At 40.2% G+C, this 20,083-nt stretch overlaps 4 protein-coding genes across 8 annotated transcripts; 1 reads left to right on the forward strand and 3 right to left on the reverse strand.

Annotated features, from left to right (window-relative positions):
- Positions 1–266: 266 nt before the first annotated feature.
- Positions 267–3,216, reverse strand: LOC149588196 (uncharacterized). 2 transcript variants are annotated; one of them, XM_089863151.1, is made up of 3 exons: positions 2,812–3,216; positions 2,479–2,562; positions 267–1,702 (listed from the first exon to the last, which is right to left on the reverse strand). In XM_089863151.1, the coding sequence occupies exon 3, from the start codon at positions 1,658–1,660 to the stop codon at positions 374–376; it is 1,287 nt and encodes a 428-aa protein (XP_089719277.1). In that variant the 5' UTR covers positions 1,661–1,702; positions 2,479–2,562; positions 2,812–3,216; the 3' UTR covers positions 267–373. The 2 variants fall into 2 exon arrangements, with proteins under 2 accessions (XP_089719277.1, XP_089719275.1); XM_089863149.1 differs by having other exon boundaries at positions 2,631–3,216.
- Positions 3,217–3,354: 138 nt separating this feature from the next.
- Positions 3,355–6,904, reverse strand: LOC149588197 (uncharacterized). Of its 2 annotated transcripts, none has more exons than XM_089863148.1 (2): positions 6,524–6,904; positions 3,355–5,794 (listed from the first exon to the last, which is right to left on the reverse strand). In XM_089863148.1, the coding sequence occupies exons 1-2, from the start codon at positions 6,560–6,562 to the stop codon at positions 4,385–4,387; spliced, it is 1,449 nt and encodes a 482-aa protein (XP_089719274.1). In that variant the 5' UTR covers positions 6,563–6,904; the 3' UTR covers positions 3,355–4,384. The 2 variants fall into 2 exon arrangements, with proteins under 2 accessions (XP_089719274.1, XP_089719273.1); XM_089863147.1 differs by having other exon boundaries at positions 3,355–5,812.
- Positions 6,905–7,563: 659 nt separating this feature from the next.
- Positions 7,564–9,181, reverse strand: LOC149588198 (uncharacterized). Of its 2 annotated transcripts, XM_089862867.1 has the most exons (2): positions 7,907–9,181; positions 7,707–7,847 (listed from the first exon to the last, which is right to left on the reverse strand). In XM_089862867.1, the coding sequence occupies exons 1-2, from the start codon at positions 8,768–8,770 to the stop codon at positions 7,845–7,847; spliced, it is 867 nt and encodes a 288-aa protein (XP_089718993.1). In that variant the 5' UTR covers positions 8,771–9,181; the 3' UTR covers positions 7,707–7,844. The 2 variants fall into 2 exon arrangements, with proteins under 2 accessions (XP_089718992.1, XP_089718993.1); XM_089862866.1 differs by having other exon boundaries at positions 7,564–9,175.
- Positions 9,182–9,598: 417 nt separating this feature from the next.
- LOC149588199 (uncharacterized) lies at positions 9,599–19,727 on the forward strand. 2 transcript variants are annotated; one of them, XM_089862859.1, is made up of 19 exons: positions 9,599–9,797; positions 11,140–11,308; positions 11,442–11,500; positions 11,724–11,907; positions 11,993–12,165; positions 12,520–12,724; positions 12,783–12,950; positions 13,024–13,658; positions 15,012–15,177; positions 15,253–15,346; positions 15,451–15,531; positions 15,590–16,360; positions 16,433–16,564; positions 17,063–17,842; positions 18,175–18,267; positions 18,330–18,616; positions 18,681–18,734; positions 18,797–18,969; positions 19,145–19,727. In XM_089862859.1, exons 2-19 carry the CDS (start codon positions 11,168–11,170, stop codon positions 19,326–19,328), a joined length of 4,380 nt encoding a protein of 1,459 aa, XP_089718985.1. In that variant the 5' UTR covers positions 9,599–9,797; positions 11,140–11,167; the 3' UTR covers positions 19,329–19,727. The 2 variants fall into 2 exon arrangements, with proteins under 2 accessions (XP_089718985.1, XP_089718984.1); XM_089862858.1 differs by having other exon boundaries at positions 9,600–9,797; positions 11,087–11,308.
- Positions 19,728–20,083: the final 356 nt, after the last annotated feature.

Genomic DNA, 20,083 nt, shown 5'->3' on the forward strand with positions numbered 1-20,083 from the left:
CGGAAATATTTCGCCTGAAGTGAAAGATTTTCGCGGGCCTACTTTCTCGAGTTAATGAAGCAAATAACAATTTTTTTTAATAAAAAACTGAATAGAAATTTTGTGCTGGAGCTGCATTAGTTTCAAATGCTAATAAAATGTAGTCCGGGGAGTGAAATTTGTCACGACTTCGATGGAACACCTCGCAAAAATGATGCTGATTGAGGGAGGGGGGGGATGCCTATACCCTGTTTACCTCGGTAAAATTACCGAATAAATTGAATTACTTCTTCTCATATTATAACATTCAACTTCATTCTCAAAATTGTTATATCATGCATGTTTTAACTGAGTTCTTGTCATTTTTAGTTAAACAATCATTATTTAATAGCTTTTATTTTTTCTTATTAACTTTATCTTTAAATCGTTTTTTGCTTGTCATAAAGAACTGAATCAAATCTTGTGATAATTTCGGAATTTGTACGACACATTTACGATGAACGGATAAATGATTTTCAAACTCTGACGAAAAATAAAACAGCACACCGCAAGTGGTGCACCAAGAAGGAATAATATTGGTTTTACTTTTCGCAGACGTTGGGTGCGCGGACTTCTTATGCTTGGCTAACTGGCATGCCATTTCAAATGTAGCGTAGCAATGCCTACAACTGACGCTTTCTTCATTTTTATAGTAGTTCGTGTGTTGACGTAGTAGCCCCTTGGTTTTGAATAACTTACCGCAATTATCGCAACTAAATGGCATGTCATCCGAATGAACGCGCATATGTTGACGTATATCATCCTGATACTTGAAAGACTTCTCGCATAAAACGCATTTTAACGGTCGTTCGTCCGTATGGACGCGTTGGTGAAGTTTCAAATTCTTATTCATTTTAAAAGTTTTTCCGCAGAGATCGCACTTAAATGGCTTGTCCATCGAGTGAATTTGTTTGTGTTTGTATAAACAATTTTGGGTTTTAAAACGAGAATCGCAAACGTCGCATTGAAAAGGTCTATCGCCCGAATGACGTTGTAAGTGAAGGTTGAGTTCACGTTTGGTAATAAAAGCGGCTCCACACTCTTCATGATTACACACGAAGTTTTTCAATCCAGTGTGAATTTTTTTATGATTCTTTAAAGTAGGCTTTTTTTTAAAGGTTTGATCGCACTGATCGCATTTATAGGGTCTGATTTCGGAATGGGCAGACATATGTCTGTTTAAATACGCTTTCCTTTTAAACGTACTATCGCATAGTTCGCAAGAGAATATTTTCTCGGAATGGACTTTACTATGACCGTGTAATCTACGCGCCGTGTTGAAACTGGCGGTGCATTTATCGCATTGGAATATTTTATCAGTTTTGTGCTTCTGCTCGTGATTGTATAAAGCTTGTCTGCTTTTATATGTTTTTTCGCACATCAAACACTTATTTGGTTTTTCAGATGAATTAACACTGCTCTTTTGCGGTTCTAATAAAATTGGGATTTTAGGTTGTTTTGGTTTAGATAAAGGTGAAAATATGCTGGAGTCACTACGCCACAGCTGTTCGTCCTCGCTAGTCGTTTCTAATCGAAGTGCATCATGCAAATCGCTTTTACCAGAATCGGAATCGTCTTCAACTAAACTACCGACAAACTCTCCCGTTAAAAAGCATAGGCGCTCATTTTTTGGCGTTTCCATTTTTGTGTTATTTCTTAAAATTTCACTTCACAGATTGTTCCTCTGTGGAGAAAATCAAGTTTCCCTTGATATTTAGTAGTCTGAAGAACAATGAATAAAAGCGGACTTGTGTGCGTGTGGGAACACGGCCCGCTACCCGCTAGTCGGGCGAACAAGTTGTAAGCCGACTTCCGTGCAAGTGTGAACAAAGAGGAGAGAGAAACAGTATAGGCAGCCGTGATCCATGCGTGGTGAAAACGGGGGTTAATTTACGGTACACCACGGCGCCTGAGCGCAGCTTTCTCGCGCATAGTTGACGTAGGGGATGACAGAGATAAGACGAGGAGGTTCCCTCCATGCGCAAAGGATATGCGTCTTTAAAGGGCTGTCCGACCCCCTCCCCTTTTTTTACCCACCCGCTATGCTAAGCTCTATGAGGAAGATCGTCGTTTGTCCCACCAAGGATTATTTAATTTTAAATACTCTGTTCGATCTTCGGTTGTCTGCACACGCAAAACTAGGTCTCTATGTAACGTACTTTTGTGCTTGCTGACAAGAGACGAAAGCAATACTTATTTTCAGAATTTAAAAGCTCGATATTTTAGATCCTGGAAATGAGAATTTCTTTCGTCTCTTGTCAGCAGGCACAGAGCTACGTTGCATAGAGACCTAGCTTTACGCGTGCTGACAAACGAAGCTGGAACAGACTATATATCGAATAAAAATAATAAGCTGCCGTTGGAGATAGGGAGTTGCCTATGATATAGCGTGAAAATAAATTTCATCACGCGCATCCTTTATCAATTCTCGCAAGTTCCCAACAATGAAAAAGGACTTACCATCTCTACCATGAAATACGCATGAAAGTAGTCTTTTCCAAGTTCATAGAATTATCTACGGCAGTAGTCAAGCGGGTAATAATGCTAAGGAAGATAAAAACCAGGGAGTATAAAACACATCGTACATGGAGTGGCATAGAACGGAAAAGGACCGTTAGGAATGTTGTTCAGGCGTATTGACTTTCTTCCTGATCTGGAAAATAACTCTTCGCAAACCAGATAAATTTACAAATGATACACTGTAAAAGCTGTAGTACTAGGGCTCAGCTGTACACCAAAGGCAAGGCTTACGTTCTGCCGATCCTTTTGCTACCTAACCTAGCAGCCACGTACCATTGATCTTTGAGTAAACTCAGAACTCTGGGACTCTGGGAGTATGATATTACACTGTAATTGTTGCAAATCAAACAGAAACCTCGTCCAATTTCTGCTTGATTCCATGAGGCATTGAAACCAACTTCAATAATTTACACAGAGTAAAGGCAAATGAAATACCGAAGGGTGAAATTGTCTAGTTTGTGTCCAAAGCGTAGCCGATTCGGAAGCGGGAACAGCGACGAAGAAATATTTATGGCTTGGAAGCACAGCTATGTAATAGCGTTAATTTAACCCGCTCCTAGTGATCGATCTAGAGCAGCGATGGAAAACACTATTAACATTTAAGTTCGCATTTTCCAAGTCGAATAATTCGGCCGGGTTATCTAGATAGAAGGGCTGAATTTGAATACATGAACAGTTTTAAAGCGAAAACATTTTTTTCGTAGATTTTAAATTATGCAGAGTAATTCGGTCGTTTTTACACTGCGCAGTCTAAAATAATTTGAACACGATCGGCTGTTAGGAATAGTCTCATTATTTCTAATTATTTAATTGACATTTCTTCACAATATAATAATTTTATTGATTCTAAGACAGGACTAAATATTACATTTATAACAAAGGAGTAGAACAAACGAACACAAATGAAATTTCACTACAGGAACGTTAAAAAATCGTCAGCCTTTCATGATAAATAATCAGAAACTCGACTGACAACCGTGAAAATAATTTTGAAATACAATAATGAATGCAACGATTTATTTCCAAAAATTTAGAGCCATGGTTAGAAAACAAATATGATTTATATGTATAATTTTTTTTTTTTTTTTTTTTTTCAAATTTGAAATGAAGATGTGGTGGAATCCCAGGTTCATTATTATTTCCCGATGGTAATTAACACAACATATCCCTGCATATTCAAAGCATGGGTAGTAAGGCGGCTTTCAATACCCGCCAACCTTACTAGTAATACAGAAACACTGTACGAACCATGCCATAACAAAGTCGTTGCGTGTTGCTTTTAATATTTTAGTGATAAGTTTCGATATAGTTATATTTCAATTATAATTCGCAAAAATATCAAAGATTATTCACTTCACTTTGCAAGAACGTTTTAGACGCTCTTTGATGTACTCTTCCCATTTCCTTCGGTCTTATTTTCTCTCCTTTCGAAAACCGTCAGCAACGTGATAAAAAAACTGATAAGACTAAAGACTCGTACTAAAATTCTACCGAACATAAATTCTTGTATTGGCATAAACTATAATTTTTCTAAAGCTGGAGTGCTACACAACTATGAAAACACATTCTAAGTTGTTGCAATTTCGGATAAGATGGGTGAGAAAGTAGTATCAAGAGTATATCGGGCGCGGAAGTAGCGTCCTTACACGCTTTGCTTCGGGAACAACTTCAAATCCTGATAAACGTGAGAGGAAACAAGAAAATTGGCCGAGGTGGGTGGCATCACCACTAACTTCTTCAAGGTGTCGACTGATGATTTAAAATATTTGTCCATTGCTTGCCCACTTAAACATGATTTGATTTCTAAAATAGTTTTGGTTCCCCACTAATGGCAATGGACTATTAATTACAAGGAAAACCCATCCCACCACTGTTTTATTTCTGTGCCATTTACACCATTTTCTACTTTTTCATCGTCGCGCGGTCGTGGCACCTTTCGCTTCTGAACAAGTTTGTCCCTCCAACGTTTCCTTTTGCCTTCCATAAACGACTGGACCACTTCTTCGGGCAACTTCAATATCTTTACCGCGCATGGCTGATGCATAGCGAAGTGTTGATGGTATTCGGACAAATAGTTAAATGTCACCCCGCAAGTTGCGCAGGGTGATGGTATAAGCAAAGGCTCTTCTGAAAAATCTATTTTTGGGCGACGAAACGCTGGATGACTTTTTTTCTTATGGATTGTCAATTGGCACGTCATTTTAAACGTCTCCTGGCAAACGTTACAAGTAACGGGGGCGTCAATTTTGTAGTAATTCGTGTGTTGACGAAGCAAGGCCTGGGCCTTAAACGTTTTACGACAATGCTTGCATTTAAATGGTGTGGCTTTCGCTCGAACAGGCTTACGTTGTGGCGCCTTAGCCTTACCCTTTGTGGCCTTGGATACTGGCTTGGCCTTGACGACTGGTTTGCTCTTGACGACTGGTTTACTCTTAGCGACTGGTTTGCTCTTGACTTCCCGTTTCACGTGAACGCGTTGATGTCGCTTGAAGTTTTCTTTGAATTTAAAAGACTCGTTGCATTGACTGCACTTGAAGGGTTTTACTGGGAAGTGAAATTGCTTATGCTTGTTCAAGTACTTCTGCTTTTTAAATCCAGCGTCACATATTTCGCATAAAAGTGACCTGCAGTCGTCAGAATGGTATTTAAGATGTTTCATCAATTTTTCTCTGCTAGAAAAAGACTCTTGGCATTGTTCACACGGAAAGGGTTTCTTGACCATGTGAACCTTCTTGTGAGAAGTTAAGGTTTCGCTATTTTTGAAAATTTCGTCGCATTGGTCGCATTTGTACAATTTGACCTTGGAATGGCTTTCCATGTGCTTAGTAAGATACTGTTTCGTTTTATACGAACGATCGCATTGTTCACACTTGAATGGCTTATCAGTGACGTGAGTCTCCTTGTGGGTAGTCAAGCTTCGCTTGCTTTTGTAGCCTTTGCCGCAAGTATCGCATTTAAATGGCTTTTCCGTAGTAGTAATAGGCTCTTCCTCCGCTACTTCCTCCGTAGGTTCAGTAGGAGTTGGCGGTTTATTAAAGGGCGAAAGGATATCAGCGTCACTCGTCCAAAGATCAGGCTCGGTAATTGTGGGGTCAAGTTCAATCGGACAACTCTCGGCTAAATTTAATTCCGCTTCCTCTTCAGGGGTCATGTCCACCATCCTTCCAGTTAAAAAGCACAGACGTTGCCGTCTTGCCGGCGGTCGCATAATTGGTCTTCCCATCGTCTGGCTGTCGTCATCATCCAAAATTATTGGCTGAAACGGAGTCCCTAACTGTGAAGTAAAGCATAACAAATTTTGCAATGGAGCGAAGCATCCCTTATTAAACACACAATCTTAATTTCTTTATTTCCCGCATAAATGGGAGATTAAGCCACACAGACAGGAGTTTAATATACGGGAGTTACTAAATGGCCAGCGCATTGCTTTTATATTGTGACCAGCGTTGTTAATTAATTATGTATCTGTGGCAATAACATCCACTCCACACATATCAAAGTGAAGTGTTTCGCACAATTATTATTTAAACAAAACTAAAAAACACGTAATAAACACATGAAATGAGGAACTGCCACTGTTAATATTGTTTTTCTTTGGAGTGCTCCAACTACTCTGGGAACATTACTAAATACATTGCGTTAGAAAACGGAGACGATCGGAGCAGCCTAAATAAAACTGCATAAGAAGCGTGCTCTGTAAGCCCAGGTAGGGACACAACGCGAGGTTTTGAAAATATCCCTGCTTCGAAAAATGTAACCATATTGGAGGTATAATTTAATTAAAATTTTAATTTAATAATTATTTCATATATAGTACACATGGTTCGGCAGAATTCTTGATCTTAACATAGTTGTCATTACATCATTTACGTCAAATTACATGCTACTGACGGTTAGGCTGATCTAGAATTGGCCATAGCTATTTTAACGTGTTTGCTCAACAGTCAACTGCGCAAAAGCTGAAAAATTAACGAAATAGACTTACCATCCCCGAGTGTAGCATTAGGTCTAAGTGGTGTTCCATTTGTCAAGTAATTGTAACTTCAAGATTATGATATAAGAACAATGTTTTGTAAAGTTAAAAGTGTGTGTTATGTTTTCTAACACTCACTAAACACCACATTGAAATTCGGCAAAGGCTTAGCGTCTCAACGTCCACTTTTAGGCTAATTGCAAGCAACTATATTCATTTACGACTCAAAATTTAAATTTTATATAACTCAAACCATTCTTTGTTTCCTTAATTTTAGCAAAAATCATTTAAGGTGTTTCGTAACATCATAGATAACCGTTAAAGCTTAGGCAGTTTTAAGAGTGACGTACTGACTGAAAACCTTGTGGATTAAGCAGACAGAAAGCTGTCGAAGAAAATAGTATGGCCTTTTACATTTTCGCAGACTAATACCATTAAAACCAAAGTCTATAGTGTGCTACCACGAAGCTAGGGGGGGGGGAACTGTGACGCATATTGCAAGCCAAATCTGAAACGGAAACCTAGCGGTTGAGTTTTATTGTGATTATTAAATAAATAAATAAACGAAATTAAGTTAGTGTGCTGAGGCTCATCACAACCTGTTGGCAAGCAATGAATGGCAAAAATATATGTAGATATAAAAACAAAAGTACACTTCATTATCAATTCCCTGCCTTTGGGAACTAACCAATCAGGGAAGAGCTTTATGACGTCATAGGTTTATAGAAAGTAGTACGTGATTCTGGCGATCCAAACGTTAATTTTTGGTACTAGAGCTAGCATCTGCTACTTTAGAGGCCTATTCACGGCTTGTTCCCTGTGCTACGGTCTGGTTGGTATTTATACACAATGGGGGGGGGTAGACATTATTCTGCGATAAAGGAGGGGTTCTCATATTACACGACGCGAGCAAGTTTCAAAGAAGTGTACTTTTTGTTTTTATATCTATATCCTTTTGTCTATGGGGGGGGGGGTGGGAAACAAACCTAGTACCGTCTTCTGTACTCGACTATATTGACTTGGGATAAACAAGCTGAATAAGACAAAATGGGTAATACGAAATAGAATCACTTCACTGGACTTTATTAAGATACTTCAAATGTTACAGAATTAAAAATGTCATAAATCGAGTAAATAAACTGAAGGTCCAGCCACAGCAACAATTCCTTTTGCAAAATATTTTGGGTCTGAATTGGTGCACCACTGTTCCGAGTACCAAGCGTATGGTTGGTAATCATTATTGGGTTTTAAATAATAAAGAAAGTCGCCACCATTGAGACTCCAAAACCTAATAACCTCATCCTGCCCCACTGCGCACAATGTGTCAGTCATTTCACTAAATGAGAATGGTATTTTTAAATGTTCGTTGTGGTGTTCGGGATAGAAAAATCGCACTTTGTTCCTCCTAAGATCAACTTGAGCCAAAGAGTTATCCATGCAACTAGCCACCATACTTTGATCTCCGTTTATCAATGCCATTTTAGATACGCCCTTTGCGACGTAAAATTTACTGACTGGTTTTATTCCGGCTCTTAAGTCTAGCGTTTGTACCTCTCCTTTGTGGGTACCGCAAAACAAGATGTTCCCTTCAGAGCGAAAGGTCACTGAATGGACATTACCCTTGATTGGGATAGTAACTCTATTTCTACAGTCCAACCCATCCAAACAAACAAACTGTTCCCCACCAAATGCAAACTGTCCCTTCACTCTACTCCAGTCGCAACTCCATACAGCTCGCCTGGGGAAGTAATAAGAGCCTCTGCTGATTTGCAGTTGCGGCAACGCTACATCAGTTTTACGAGGAATGGGTTTTAAGTGAGCTTCACCGCCGATAAAAATGTTTTGAACAAACATGAAATATTCGTAGTTCTGGTCACCCGTGCTAACCACGGTCGAACATACATTTTCAATTCTGCTGGGTTTAAGTGACTTTAATCCGTGAAATTCTGGGTAAATGGCCCATATATTATCTTTTTCTGGGTTCACAGTCTGTTCGAGGTACATAAATAATAAACCTGATTTTGTCGCTATTACTATAACTCCCTTGTGGTCAAATGCAGTCATAGCGTAGGTAGTGTCAGTCTCTATTTCAAGCTGATGTCGTGTTTTCATGGCACAAAGTCTGTGTTCCTGTATGTTCCTTTTGAAAAGTTCATTTTTGGAACTATGATACGCTTTAACACCATTTTCTCTATCACTTAGAAGAGAGAGAAAGTTTTTCTTGTATGATGTATCACTATTTGTTGGCTGAGTGTCCATACCAAACGTAAACTTACACTTCCAAAAATTAGAAAAAAATAATATTTCGTACCGCTCAACGAGTCACGACTAGAATCTTAAGCAGACAATTCCATCTGTTTTGTAGTCAAAATGTAAAGTTTCCGAAAACAATAATTTCTTAGTGCCTTTCATCACCCATAGCAAAATTTCCACCGTAGTGGCGTAGAAGTTAACGGCTTTCCATGGAGTGTTAAACGTGCAAGGGGCAAGGAGGTTGGAGCAAGGATGATGAGGGGGGGATGCGAAAGCGGAGAGAAATAGGCGTGCTAACTGTAGAACAGCTTAGATTGAGAGGGCCGCTAAATAAGGGAGAGGAGTACTCTGAAAAATGCGGGCTGTCTACGTGATTTGTCTTAAGTAGACTGCCCGCCATTATTCCTATTATTCCTCCCCCATTTCTAGCGTCCCACCGGACCTCAACTGTTCCACAGTTAACGCGCCTACTTCTCTCAGGTTTCGCAACCTCCCGCGCATCATCCTTGGTTGGAGCACGGCCAACTTGGATCATCTCCTCCGTCGCCTGTGAGGAGGAGATGAGGCGACGGAGGAGAGGAGGAGATGAGGCGACGGAGGAGAGAAGGAGATGAGGCGACGGAGGAGAGAAGGAGATGAGGCGACGGAGGAGAGAAGGAGATGAGGCGACGGAGGAGAGGAGGAGATGAGGCGACGGAGGAGAGAAGGAGATGAGGCGACGGAGGAGAGATCTAAGTAGGCCGTGGTTGGAGGACTTGGAGTCTACGACAGTCTCGAATCTCGATGGTGATACTCAGTTGAGTCAGTTGTCATTCGCGATCAGCTTGTGTCGTTGAGCGCGTGATCGAGTGGGCCTATGTCATAGCCTACTCGATCACGCGCATGACGACGAAAGCGTGGATCGAGTGGGCTATGACTATGCCTTCTCTGGCGCTCTTGATATAGCTAGGAGCGAGGCTGCAGCAACTAGTCGAGACTCGAGATGTGTGGATTCAATTTCTGTGGAAAGCGAAAGTCGTATCCAGTTGTTCTTGTAAGTTTTAATTTCAATCCTTGCTGGTGGGGTGTTGTTATAATTTTTAAATGGCCCATGAAGTTAGATGTTAAAATTTACTCTGCATCAATTTTGAATATATGCATTATACATAGTTTTAATTGCAGTATTTTATCAAGTCGTTTCAGCTCCCAAGTTTTTTTACCAGTGTCCCTGAGGCCGACCCTAACAGTAACACTGAACCATGTTTATTTTTATTTAACTCTAAATAAAACTTGACTTACAATATTAAAACTCCAACATTTTCTATCAGGTACATTTGCAAATGCATTTTTAATAGGTAAAGTTAATGAAACATTTGTAACAAACCTAGGCCCTAGTTAGATATCAATTAGTTTTCAGTTCACATTTGAGCCTCCCGTTCCCAAATGTTGCGAATTATACGACTGTGGTAATTGTTCACAAAGCTTGCGGCATTGTGGAAGCAGGGATTAAATATTTAATCCATGGTGGAAGACCCGTAAAATGCTTCACAGTGCCTTGATTCTTGTAGTCATTCATGAAAAACTTCATTTATCACTATTCCTGTACCACGCTGACTTTCAAGAAGTCTTTTATATTAGTCATGTGATATGTTTTTATGATTAGAAACTTGTAGTAAGTGCCGCGGACATTTGAGTGAGGAGTCTTTTTACTTCTCTTTCTATTCATCTAATATTATTCTAAGGTAGCTTTGTTTAAATTGAATATAACCTTGGATAGATGGTTTACTGAATGGTTGTTAGAGGCTGCACTAATTCTTCAGACCATTGCAGTCTGGGGTAAATTTTGCTAGATGTCATAATCTGTATCTTGGTACTAGCATAAGTTCATAAGATATATTCCATAAGTTTGTCACTGGTTAATGAGAGCTTGTCATGAAGTGACGTAGGTGGAGCGTCATAGACTCTTGTAAAGCGACGCCTGGTGAGGCGCTGTCAAAGACTTAGTACAGACTAAATGGGAAAAGTGTAGTCAATTCTCGCGTTGCCGTTCTCGAACTAGCTCGAGCTGAAAGTCTCCAGCATTACGAAGTATGGGTAGTGTCATACTTATGGAACGTATCTTATAAACTTATGGTACTAGGCTGATGTGAGTCATGTGACGTTGGCGCCATTGTCAAAGCACAGGTGGATCAAGGGGCCAGATATTTGTTGCTTAGATTTAGAATTCTTGCTCATTAGAAATATTCCGCTCTTATAATGCTCGTAGCTCTCTCGTTCTTGACGAAATTTTACCATGCTTAAGTGACATAGTTACAGTGAAAGAAACCCTAAAACTTATTATAGGTTTTGGACAACACTGATTAGGATCTTGACAAAATGGCTCATAAAATCTTTAGGAAAGTGAAACACCAGTACAATTCTTAAATGTCGTCTGTTTCAATTCTGCTTGATCGTGAGTGTGGAAAACATGGCAGGCCTAAGAAGAAGGAGCAGTTTTGTTGCAGCGCGGGAAACCTATTCGAACTGGCTGAAGATAAAGCGGCTACCTATAAATTGGAGGAAATGGTAATTTTCTGCTGAGGGCGTAACTTCTTCGGAAGTATTGGTGTGGAAGGCAATCATGGGAAACAAAATAAATAATGTTTAGTGTTCTGATGCTTTTACGGATGTATTTATTTGTTATTCTAATTTTTATCAGCCCTGCAACTTGCCTTCATCTGCAAAATCCACGTTTCTAATTACATTTAGTCGAGATGGGTAAGAACCGCTAATAAGAACAGTCCTTAAAGCAGAGCGCCCCCTACAAGGTGACTTTTGTCGTGAACTTCGGCTTTCGCTAATAAAACCCACCCACAAATGCCTCCCGCCTTCGCCAAGGCAAAACTGGAGTTCTTAAGGAAAGACACCTAGTACGGGATGAACTTGGACCCGCGCTTTGCTTTAAACTCGATTAAAGCAATTAATTAAAGTGTGTTTATAGTTTAAAGGTCGCATCAGCTTGCAGCGATCACAATGTGTGGGTTTGTGATGTTCGAACTGGTAAAATTTTGAAAACGCTAAAAGGACACCCAAGAACACCATGGTGTTTGACATTCCACCCCACATCAAACGATATTTTGGCATCGGGATGCCTTGGAGGAGAAGTCCGTGTTTGGGACTTACACGTAAGTATAAAATGGGTCCCTTATGCCCTAATACGAAGCTTTCGGGCTTTGATACATCGAAGGCGACACCGAAATTTCCTTCTAGGGTGGTAGCGAAGTATGGGTGGTTGAACAGAAGCAGCCTATCACCTCTTTAACATTTCATCCGACTGATAAAGTTCTGGTGATAGCTACTTTAAATCAGTTACATTTTTGGGACTGGAGTTTACCAACTCCGTTTGCTACTTGCGAAACTAATTCTGACAAAGAGAAAGTTAGGTTTGTAAATTAGGATTACGTTTAACATGAGATTACAGGGTTCGTACGGAACCTGGATATCCTGGATATCCTGGATAAGTCAGGGATATGGAAAATAGGGGGATAAGTCAGGGATTTAAAAGTTTTTCCTAAAAAGTCAGGGATTTCGTTTGGTATATCAAACCATGCTTCGAGTAATGTTAAACATGAGCCAGGTGTGAAGAGTGGGCTCTGGTAAATACCTAAAAATGGTCAGGGATATTGCGAAAATTTGGTCAGGGATAACCTGGAAAAGTCAGGGATTTTGAATGTAAAAATTTCGTACGAACCCTGGAGAATTGCAAAACAGTTTTTGTAATTGGGTTTTATTTATAGATATGTAAAATTTGATAATCAAGGCACGCGCCTTATAACTGGTATTACGAATGTGCCACCAGAAAGTCAGAGATCACACGAATCCATATTTGGATTAGTTAATTTTCCAAGATCTACTTCGTCAAGAGGGTCTTTGTCAGCTCAAAGAACGAGCATCCTGAATAGATTGATGAATTTGTACAGTCACCTAGAAGGCCTCGAAGAAGTACGACTATTGGTTCCTCTATCGTTTGCGGAAGTATTACATCATTATCATTTTATAGATTTCAAGATACACTGGGTCAAACGCGAGCGATAGTGGCTCATCTGGACGAAGCGGAGCTTTGTCTCCCACCCAAGATGACGCGCTACAGAGAGCTCGGCTATACGCTGAAGAAATTAGCATCCAAAATGCCCATTTGTACAGACAAAGGCTTTATAACCTAGACCAGGTAATTTGTTGCGCGTCTTGTTGCAAGATGAATCAAGTTATAGCCTAGCTCGTGACTTTGGCAATTTTTATAGGCTTTAGGACTGCCAAGTGATCTAGGTGAAGATCCAGCGTTTTCTAGATTTGGACCTGGTAGGGCGCCAGTGAGAGGTAGAGGGTTACTAAATCCTTCATGGTCCCGTAGAGGGGCCGAACCGTCACCAAATACTTCTGACAGAAGAAGCGATGAAAGCAATCGTACTAATCCAGTTACTGATGATTCACCACCCGTTGTCACAAATACAAACCTTCAAGAAGGTCAACCAGCAAACGGATCATCTAGTCAAGAAGGCGCCGCCTCCGCCGCTGCTGCTGTTGGTAGTAGCAACATTGGCGCAGCGAGTGGTCGCCCCGGTTTTTTTGGTTATAGCAGCGTAAACGCCGACTTCTGGGTGACCTTCCATCGATTAAGATTCATTTGCTCTAGTCTTGAAAGAAGAATCCATCATCAACCGCCACCTTCTTTGTTTCACGATATGCCGCCTCATTTGCCTTCCATTCCTCCGGAGCAGTTTTCTTCTAATGTTCCAGTTCCTGAAATTAACCCGAGTACGAGAAATGTTTTGGATTACCTCTTGGGCCCATCTACTCCGTCATCGAGCGCGTCAACTTCTCAATCTACTAGTTCCACATCCAGCACTAGCGGCGGTACTGCTGCAAACTCCCTTAGGTAAGGTTTTGTTTTGTGTTCGTTGTTGAATAGGCATACATCCAATTTTGAACTCTTACGTTAGTTGTATCGTAAGTTTGTCACTGGTTATTGAGAGCTTGTCACGAAGTGATGTAGGTGAAACGTCATAGACTCTCGTAAAGCGACACCTGGTGAGGTGCTGTCAAAGTTTTAGTACAGACTAAATTTGAAAATGGACTGCAAAACCGCGTGTAGTCAATTCTCGCGTCATTCTCGAACTAGCTCTCAGTATAAGTTGTGTCATAGTTATGGAAAATATCTTATAAACTTATCCTTGAAAGGACTTTGATTACATTAAACAATTGATAGTTTTTTTTTTAAGTTAGTGGTATAGAACAGGCTTGGAAATAAGGTTAATTTCTGAACTAGTCCTCCGGACCAGTGACCCCTGATGTCTTAAATATGAAACTGGTCCCGGGACGAGTGACCCTTCCCCAATTTATTTTTCTACTGGTCCCAGGACTTGTGGTAGTTCTCTCTTCTAAAAAAAATCTCTCTCGGCTTAGGGTTGTATACACAACTGGACTCCTGGAGTCGAAATTTATGTTAAATTGAAAATAATTAGAGGTCCCCATATCAATTTTTAATAAAAGTAGGAATTAGTAAACTAGTCATTGGGACCAGTGACCCTCGCGTTTTGAATAAAAAAAGTGGTCCCAGGGCTGATACTAAGTCACTTTTTTCACTAAAAGTCACTTTTTTCAAATTCGGTTACTAAAAGTCACTTTTCCAAAAATTAATTACTATTTGTCACTTTTTTTTGGATTTTTGAGTCTTTCGGTGTTATTTATCTTCTTAAACGTAATATATTTATCTTATGACGGTTTAAACGCAAAAATAGCGAGATCACAGTAGATCAAAGTCCAAAATCGTGGAGCTCGCTTCGCTCGCTCAGCAAATGTTTAACTTATTATTTAAAATTAATCCAATTCAAATGAATGTTTGTTTTATTTTTGATTTAAAACGGCATCAATTGCTTTGCATTCTGTAATTGAATTTCGCCGTAGACCTTTTATGAGGTGACCTTTCCTTTGACTGGAAATATCTAAGACCATAGATTGGGCTTAATTACGACACCGACCTTTAAAATCGGTCATCTCTGAAAACATGTCATTTCAAGTGGCCCTTTTTATAGCTTAATTTGCCCCTATTTAGTCACTTCTTGCTTACTATTTCTAAATTAATTAGTCACTTATTCAACTAAAATTGAGCGTATGAGTGAGTATCAGCCCTGTGGTCCAAGCTATTAATAAACTGGTTTTTGACCTGTAAACCTGTCTTATTTCCTAGCCTGGTATAGAAGGGTTCTACTATAATCAAATGTTTTCATAGAAATGCATCAAATTCTAACCGACCCGCGTCCGAAACGAGAGAGGGCCCCTCTACACCTGACGTATCAGTGTCTCTTGTCAGCTTGTTAACTCGTCTACAGCATTCACTTCAAAGTCTTAGTAATGCGGCTTTAACCACTGCTGTTGCTAGGGATCAAATTCAACAAGTACGCAATTTTTGCTCTTTGCATAAATTTTTTATTGTCATACTTAACATTTAGTGTTGAAATGCTTAACTCCAGGTTCGAACAAGAATAGCGGAAATTTTGGAAAGGCTAGATAATGTAAGCGGTTACAGAGCTCGACTTACTAATCTCAGGGATCAAATTTACGAAGGTGAGATGACTTCTTCGCAATCTTAAATTGGTTCTTACTGTATAGGATGTTAGATTTATTCAAGCTATATCTTCCGAGTGCTAATTGTAAAATTTTCAATTTAGCCGCGGATCGCATGGCCCAAAGAGGCGAAGACAATACCCAGACGCAAAGGAGAGATCTAGCGTACTGCTTATGGCTTGTTGGTAAGCGCGTATCCCACTTATATTTTATCTATGGCTAAGTAAGTCCTTATTGTTATAGAAATGAGCCTACAACTGACAAGAGACATGCAAAGAATCTTAGCAACTGATTATAGGCTAACTCAGCTTCATTTAAATTCATCCATGCCTGGAACCCCTTTGTCAGCCTCTGCCGCGACTACGAGGAATCCTCCATCAGCCTCTGCCAGTTCCGCGCCAGTTTCAAATCCAACACAATCGGGGGATGTTAGCTTTCCCCATCTATTGTCAAACCAAAGTAGCGCTAGTATATCCGCTCCAATTAATTTGGAATCGTTACTATCTAACACCCCCGATGAAAGCTCCAACGCTTCTTCATCCAGTGAGCCAGCAGCACCTGGCAACAGCAACGCTAATACCTCAAATTCATCTAGAACATTTCGTGGTAGAAATTCTTCTAGCCCTCAGCCTAATGAAGAAAGTGCTAGAAGTGAAAGTGTTACGCAAAATTGTATATTCGAACGTATTAACAATTTATTGACCACCGGCCTTTCAACTAGTTCAAATCGCCCTACCGGTGATTCCGCATTTTCAAACCTTCCATTTTTTCCTAACGCAACTTCGGGCAACGATAGTGATGACTCTCATAGTTTAGCGCAATTGGCCTCGGAAAGACTCCCAAACCATTTTAACCTTCACAGGCGTAGCTCGGCTGGGGAATCTCCCCCTTCGATTCATTTTGATTCGTCACCATTTTTTTGGCGTAACCAAGCGCTAAGGCGTCGTCCTTCATCCTCTGATAATAGAGAATCGAGAGCCGCCGTTAGACTACCGACAGTACCATCTCTTTCAAGTACCGTAGGCCTTCTCATTGAATCCGGGCTCGGAGCCGCTCCGTTGTCTGAATATAATATTTATCAACCAGGTTCATCTAGAAGTAGTCCTTTCGAGGCTCCTACTAGGAGAGTAAATCTCAATGTCAACTCCGAGCATCCTCCCATGAATGATGCCAGTACGTCTACAACTGGTCGAGTATCTCTAAGGCTCGCTAATCAAGGTTGGTAACAATGACATCTAAAATGGCCTCAGCGGATAAAATTGTTTTATAAGCATAAAGCACACGCGTCTTGGCTTTTAAAATGATATCCCAAAATATTATATCACTGTGGGATGGACATGGCGTTGTTTTTCTTGAACTAAGAGCCGAAGTGTAGCTATTGTTGGGTTTTCACGTGTTGTACTTCGTAAAATGATACCGTCGCTGTGTTATATTTAGTTGAAAGCTTAGAATTAACCAAAACTCCCATAAAGACCTGGTTTTCAAAGTAATAGGCAAACTGAAATGATTAAGAGAACTTCAATAGCGTGGTGCCATGTGCATTTTCATTAGGCAGCGTGAGTTCCATACACCCGGGAGGCTAGACAATTTGCCTAGTGGTGCCTCATGGCGAGAACGAAAATAACCTATGGATGGCACCATGCCTTCATGTTACTTGCATATTGACGCCCCATGTTATCAATGTTTTTTAGCTTAAACTCAAAATTTCAATTACAGGAACTGGATCTCTATCAAATCCAGTCAACCAATCTAGGAGTAGTTCCCGGTCAAGTGATCGAACACACGGTTGCTTAGGAAGGGGTATATCATCACGCGTTATTACTTCAGCCATTAGACCAACTAGAACAGCGGTCGCGAGGAGAAGATGGCTTAACTATAGAATGAACATGTCACCCACATCCGTAAGAAGGCGGCGGCTTTATAGATGGTCATCCCAACAGCCTTTATCATCCGCAGTATCAGGCGGGACCCAATTAGTCGTAAATCCTCGTCATAATAGACAAAATTATTCCGACGCCGGCACTTCGGAAGGTGTTCACGATCAACGTTTGCCTCGATCGGTTAATAGAAGCTCGACTACTACCGATGACGCCAATCCGAGTGTTGGTACAAGAATCGCTAGACAAATACATAACCCATCATCACCTTCAACTTCGGGTTTGGGTCAGCCTGGTGTAGTGGAATCGGAGATATTGTTAAACAGACTCAGAACAGTGCATAGAGAACGTTTAGCCCAACCTTTTACCATTCCCTTTGTGCAAGTTGAGCCTACAAATTCTCCTACCGACGGAGAGTTGCCTCCGTTACCAGCGGATCAGCGACCTCGTTCACCTCCCTTGTCGGCGATACTATCGAGGCCTACTGTTAATGTCTTGAATCGCCCACCTCACGAAGGACCAGGCGGTCTGAGCTACCTTGGTATACCTAGTCCTAGATTAGCCCCTGCACCACCATACTGGCCTCATAATTTTTATGACACTGGTTTCAGATCGAGAGGTATGTAATAGCGTTTTCCATTGGGTCGCCCGAGATTGTTACGTCATTGCTCTAGCTCGGAGGACCTGATCTGGTTGCTCCCAATGAAAGACGAAAGTATTTTCAGAGCGGTTTTGCGAAGTCATCAGACACTCGATATTGGTCTCTCGCGTCGGGGTGGTTGGGATCAATCCGAGAGCAAACCGCGAGGGAGTGACTGGGTTAATGGAAGACGCGTCTCCGTCTTGGAGCCGCTCCTCTTTTCCCATTGAGTCGGATCACCCTTTTGGAAAACGCTATTAGGGACTTCTATCTTAGTGCAGACGTTTACAAGAATTGATAATTATTCGCAGGTATGGGTCCTGGATTCGATTCTTCTCATAATGTTACCTATCGAATACAGTGTTGGGATTTTTCAACATACACATTACCTAATATAGCCCAGTGTGAGTAGGCCATGGTCTGTCCAAAATTAATGAGGGTCCTAATTCTTACGTTCGTTGCTCAGCTGAATCTTGCATTGTCGTACCTAAATGTAAAATAAACAATGATGGAAGTATTGACATTTCCAAAGATGGGAAATTCTTAGCGGCTTTTGTTCCAAACATTGGAAATACGCGACAGTCAACGATGGTGGCGGTTTACTCGCTAGCCACTCAAAATATAGGACAGTGCTTGTATACGTGGAATTTTGAGAATACCAATGCCATGTCAGTCTCTTTCTCGCCTTTGGCCAGATACTTGGTCATTGGTATTGGAGCTCACAGGCATCATCTAACAGCCTCTGAGCGAGAGGTGCGTTAACGCTTGTACTTTAGCGTTAAATAAAGTAAATTAAATTTATGTTTTAATTTGTTAGCCTCTCGCTCAAATTTTCCGCCTGGATCCATTTACGAAAAACAGTTCTCTGACTGTAAGTTAAATATAACTACCGTGATTAAACAAAGGTAAATTTTTGTTATCGGTTTTGTTTAGTTTGTGAGCAGTGTTTACCAGGAAGGGGGAAGTAATACTAACAGTGGAAGCGTCAGGGGTTTGGTTGGTCTCGGTGGAGCGCCAGCCTTAAACTATGTGAGGTGGCTTCCTGAATCAGGACAGGGATTGATATATGGAACAAACAAAGGATCTCTTCTAATATGCCGACCAGTGTACGTTATTTTAATCCCATTGAAAGTGTTAGGAATTACAATTGACGTTTTGGAATGTTTATTGAGAAATTGCCCAAGCATTTTATGTTCATCGCTAATAACAACCATTCGTCTTATTCTTGGCGTCGATTGCACAGATTTTAACCAACATTGCGCGCTTTTTCGTACTTTGCAGGTCCTCAAACAGTGATAGTCATTATGTATCTCCTTACCATCTTGTGTCTACATCAACTCAGACTATCGACCAAGAGACCAGCTCATCCTCTACCCCAGAGATGCAAACTACCGGAACACAAACGGCATCTAGTGTTCAGCCTAATGATTCTGACGATGACGATGACGATGATGATGACGAATAGTTCATTGTTTTCTTTTTGTGTAGAAATGATTTATATTATAATACATTTCTTTTCCTAATTAAAGTTTAGGTACATTTAACGCGGGTGACCATGTTATTTAGTGATATATGAAAATGACATTTGTCATACTGTAATACTTATTAATTATATAATATTGAATTTTTACGTAGATTTCGGATTTCTCGCTTCACGACGAAAAACTGGTTTGTTCGTTATTTACAACATTTTTTTTTTAATGTTGGGTATGAAATGTTTTAGTCAGTGAACTTTTAATTTTATGTCTCTGGAGGTAATTAAACTAATTATGAATTGCGTTTAATAATCTATTAAGTCATAATTTGCATACCAAATGTTATAAGAGAATCAATAATAAATGAAATTATGTGTTTTATCATTATATTTAAGATACTATAATTTTTAACAGGTAGAACGATGACGTGTATAAAATGTTTCCCTGGAATATTACATCAAAAACATTCTCTTATCAAGAAATATTGTAACCTAACATTTTTAGATTCCTGTTATAATAATTTTCTTGTAGGTAAGTCGGGTTTCTTAACAAACTATCGTTTATGCCAAGGTGTTAACATGATTTTAACGTGCGAGTACCAGATACCCGAAATTTTCCCGCCCACTAGCCTTCGCCAAGACAAAATTATAGTTTCGTAAGGGAAGTTAACTTGTAGGGGAACTAAGTGACCCGCGATTTGCTTTAAAAGTTCTGAGTTTAATGCGGAAAACTGATAACCGAAAAT

The sequence above is a fragment of the Phalangium opilio genome, unplaced genomic scaffold (genome assembly GCF_054372755.1).
Source record: "Phalangium opilio isolate 3A_F unplaced genomic scaffold, DU_Popi_V2 ptg000662l_1, whole genome shotgun sequence".
Classification (NCBI taxonomy): domain Eukaryota; kingdom Metazoa; phylum Arthropoda; class Arachnida; order Opiliones; family Phalangiidae; genus Phalangium; species Phalangium opilio.